The 4,259-nt window shown below is 36.8% G+C and overlaps 1 protein-coding gene across 1 annotated transcript; it reads right to left on the bottom strand.

Moving 5' to 3' along the window:
* Positions 1-2,370: 2,370 nt before the first annotated feature.
* LOC129505075 (olfactory receptor 52Z1P-like) lies at positions 2,371-3,309 on the bottom strand. The gene has a single exon (XM_055318012.1). The coding sequence runs from the start codon at positions 3,289-3,291 to the stop codon at positions 2,371-2,373; it is 921 nt and encodes a 306-aa protein (XP_055173987.1). The 5' UTR covers positions 3,292-3,309.
* Positions 3,310-4,259: the final 950 nt, after the last annotated feature.

The raw sequence follows: 4,259 nt of genomic DNA, 5'->3' as shown, positions 1-4,259 counted from the left end.
GCCATCAGAAAAGATGAATACTTAGCATTTACATCAATATTGATGGAACTGAAGGGTATTATGCTGAGCAAAATAATTAAGCAAGGGAGGGAAAACTAAAAGGGAAGTCATCAGAGACAGGAAAATTATGAGAGACTCTTAATTATAGGAAAGAAACAGAATTGCTGGAGGGAAGGTGGGGTGATGGGATAAATGGGTGATGGACATTAAGGATGGCACATGATGCTCTGAGCACTGGATGTTATACGAAATTATAAATTATTGAACACTACATCTGAAACTAATGATGTATTATATGTTGGCTAATTGAATTTAAATTAAAAAATAAGAAACAAGTAGTGTGAAAAGTAGTCCTGACCATTTTATTTTTGCTAACAACCTTTTTCTACTTTATTGTAATCCCTGGAAATGTCTTCACACATAGATCAATACCTATTTGTTTTCCTTTTTTCTGAATATTGGCTTTTTTTTTTTTAGGAGGGGAGTAGGCTAATGAATCATCTTTAAAGGATTATCACCCAAAAATTTCCCCAAAAATATTGTTATGTATTCACTATGTATCATACACCAATCTGACAATCCAGGCTTTTAGCAGGTAATTACACCAATTTCCTGCCCACTTTGTATTTTAAGAATGCTACGGTCATTAAGAGACTCATATTGCCAAAGTAACTGATATATCATATGTAATACAGAGTCAAGAAATTAATGTCTACATATGAGGTCAATTGATTCTCAAAAACAATATCAAAGTTGTTCAACAGAGAAAGAATAGTCCTCTCTACAAATATTGCTGAAACAACTGGGTATCATTATCCAAAAAAGAAAAAGAAAAACAACCATTTTCCTATGCAACAATTAACTTGAAATGGATTATAAATCTAAATGAAATATCTAAAATTATAAATGACTAGAAGAAAACAGAACATTTTTTGACCCATATGAGTCAAAGAGTTCCTAGTTATGTGCTGCAACTTTTGTCATAGTTTATGTGACTCCCATATCTATGACTATGACCCATTCCCACCATTTTTCTATGAACTATTGTTACTAGAGCTAGGTTCAGTTTGCTGGGTTCAGTTTGCTGGGTTCTTTAGTGTCTCTGATCATAAAAATTACCAACAACATCAAAATAAAATTTATATTTATAAAATATCAAATATATCCTATGACATATTTTGATTAATTATCAAGCCAATAAAGAAGGTACTCAAATGATTCCATTTTACCAGGCAAGAATCAAAAGTTACACAACAGATAATTTTATACAGTTAGTGTGGACAAGCAAACAAGGATTTTTAATATCAAACTTTTTTTTTAACTGCTAAAATAGATTTGTTGAAATTCAAGTGAATATATCATTTATTGCAAGCCACGGTGATTATTCAGGATTCCAAGGATCAAAGAAAAAGACTTTCATTTCACATTCATTCACATATATTACATCATATACACATTAATGTGTATATCCACACATACATGATATATACTTAATAGGAGACCACAAAAAAGACTAACCCTGGAAAGGTTGCAATTGTTCAAAGCAATACCTCCAAGTTCACTTATTGCTTACATCAAATGTAAATAAGTTCAGATTTTACATTCTCATAGCATGTTAAGCCTTGAGGAAGGAGATACTATAAATGCATTTTCTTAAATAAAGAAATTAAGGTACAGTTTGGAGACAAGCTTATAAAAATGTATATTTTGTGTGATTAGAGACATTTTATGTAAGATAAAGTCATTATTTGTTTTAATTCACTATTAAGTGTTCATACAATAGACCTATATTCTGTAGCTATTCCATACAGTAGAGTGTATCAGGGATACAAAAATATCTCACTTTAAAACTAACAATTTAATTAAAGAAAAAGGTGCTGGTAAAAATAAGTTCAGTTAAGTGGCTTCATGCTACTAGACGATTGTTTACTGATTGCAGTGGGAGAGTTTTATATTTCAGCAGAATTTTAAATGTCCGTGCAAAAGCTCAGCAACTCACCATTCTCACTTCCCAGCTATACCCAAGAAAGTTCCATCTGGATTCAATCCTAAAATATATTCCTTTTTTTTTTCAGACTTATCTTACACTTGCTTAACAATTAGGTACAAAAAAAAAGAATTAAGTGCAATGCAAGATGATAACATGTCTAGAATTGAGAATATCATTAGTATTCCGAAGACTTTAAGTGATTTATGCATTGGTATCTTTGGCATTTACTGTCCTTTTAAGTGTGTTGAGGATTCTTTATGGATTTCAATCATTCTGATTCCTCATTCAAATATTCTGTGTGTGTGTGTGTGTGTGTGTGTATATGTGAGGGTGCATGTGTTTGATTCAGAGATACGTAGCATTTAGCATCAATTGCCATTTTAACAACATGTGCTGATGGGAGAGAAAAGCGACATCACTCGGTCTTGAAACTGTTTGGTCTTCACCCCATAAATGATGGGGTTTAGCATAGGGGGAACAACCACATAGAGATTGGCTACCAGGATGTGGATGTGGTGAGGGATGGTTTTACCCCCAAAACGATGGGCAAAAAATGAAAAGAATGCTGGGGCATAGAACATAAGGATGACACAGATGTGGGAAGCACATGTGTTGAGGGCCTTGAATCTGGCAGCCCAGGAAGGTATCTGAAACACTGTGCAAAGGATCATGGTGTACGACATAATGATGAACACAATATCCAGTCCTGTAGACAATAGGGCCACAGTCAGGCCATAGATGATGTTGACCTTGATACTGTCACATGCCAATCTGGCAATGCCCATGTGCTCACAATAGGAGTGCGGAATGATGTTTCTCCCACAGTACCTAAGTCGGTAAACCAGGAAGATGAATGGAAGGCAGATCATAAAGCTCCTGACCACAGCTGCTATGCCAATCTTCCCAGTGGCTGAGGAGGTTAAGATGGTGGTGTATCTCAGGGGGTGACAGATGGCCACATAGCGGTCAAATGCCATGGCCAGGAGAATAGCAGATTCTGTCGCAAAGATGAAATGTATGAAGAACATCTGGGATACACAGCTACCAAAGGATATATCCATGGACTGGAACCAGAAGATGGCCAGCATCTTGGGGGCCGTGGCTGTGGAGAGCAGCACATCTGCCGAGGCCAGCATGGAGAGGAAAAAATACATGGGCTCGTGGAGACTGCGCTCAGTCACAATCAGGAAGATCAAGAAGCTGTTGCCTATGACAGCCAGCACGAACATGGAACAGATAGGGATGGAGATCCAGGGGTGAGAATCTTCCAGCCCTGGGATTCCAATCAGGACATACCACATACCCTGGGTATTGGTGTGGTTGTAAGAGAAAGGGGCCATCTCCTGCAGCATATTCAGGACCTAGTACCTTGAATACAAACCACAGGGCAGACTGAGAATTGAAGAGCACCACTGGTTGATGTAGGAACAGAATTTCTTCCCCAATGTGTTCTTCTCTGTGGAACGACAGTGAGGTGTATAAACCAGCCTAAAATTGCACTCTGACTCATTACATGGAAATATTAAAACATCTCTTGAAAAAAATAGTTACCATCTGATAAATGCTTAATATATGTCTAGTACTCCCAAAATTTAAACTCATTAAATCTTCACAATAGCCTGTTGAAAGACTTGAACAATAATCCTTGACGTGAATATCATTCTTATTCCCACAGATGAAAAAAAAGAATCTCACAGACTTTCAGCTTCCTGACTTAGGTCCCATTAGCGCCAAAGAGTGAAAAGGTGAAAGCTCCGATCTTAACCACCATCGAATGTTGCCCATACAAAAACACGTCATCGAAATTTTCTCTGATCCTACCCCTGAGTAACACAGATGCCTGTGAAATTGATCATACTGCTTATTAAAGAGGGAGGGAATTCGGTTTTACCAAGATAGATTTCAGACCATGTATACACAGAGGCTCTCTTGAGCATTGATTGACCATAGAAATGATGCTAAGGCCTATGCTGGGCATTGAGGGTCCACAGATGAATTAACTGATTCTTGTCTGCTAATCAACATGTTTCTTAAAATTATAGGCTGAACATTAAAAACCTAAAGTTTATGCAATATCGAGCTCAGTTAGATTCTTAAATGGATATGTCCTGCATGTGGTGAGGAAAAACATTCTCTCCCTTTTGGGTCATTGATTGAAAATTGGACTACATATTTATTATTTCCAAGTCCCCACACAGCAGCAAATACTAATGTTTCACATTATGAAGTAGGCATCCACTGTCCTTCACTAAAAGGGAGGGTGAGTAAT

Source organism: Nyctereutes procyonoides, unplaced genomic scaffold (assembly GCF_905146905.1).
Source record: "Nyctereutes procyonoides isolate TBG_1078 unplaced genomic scaffold, NYPRO_anot_genome, whole genome shotgun sequence".
Taxonomy (NCBI): Eukaryota; Metazoa; Chordata; class Mammalia; order Carnivora; family Canidae; genus Nyctereutes; species Nyctereutes procyonoides.
This window is presented reverse-complemented; position numbering and strand designations above follow the sequence as displayed.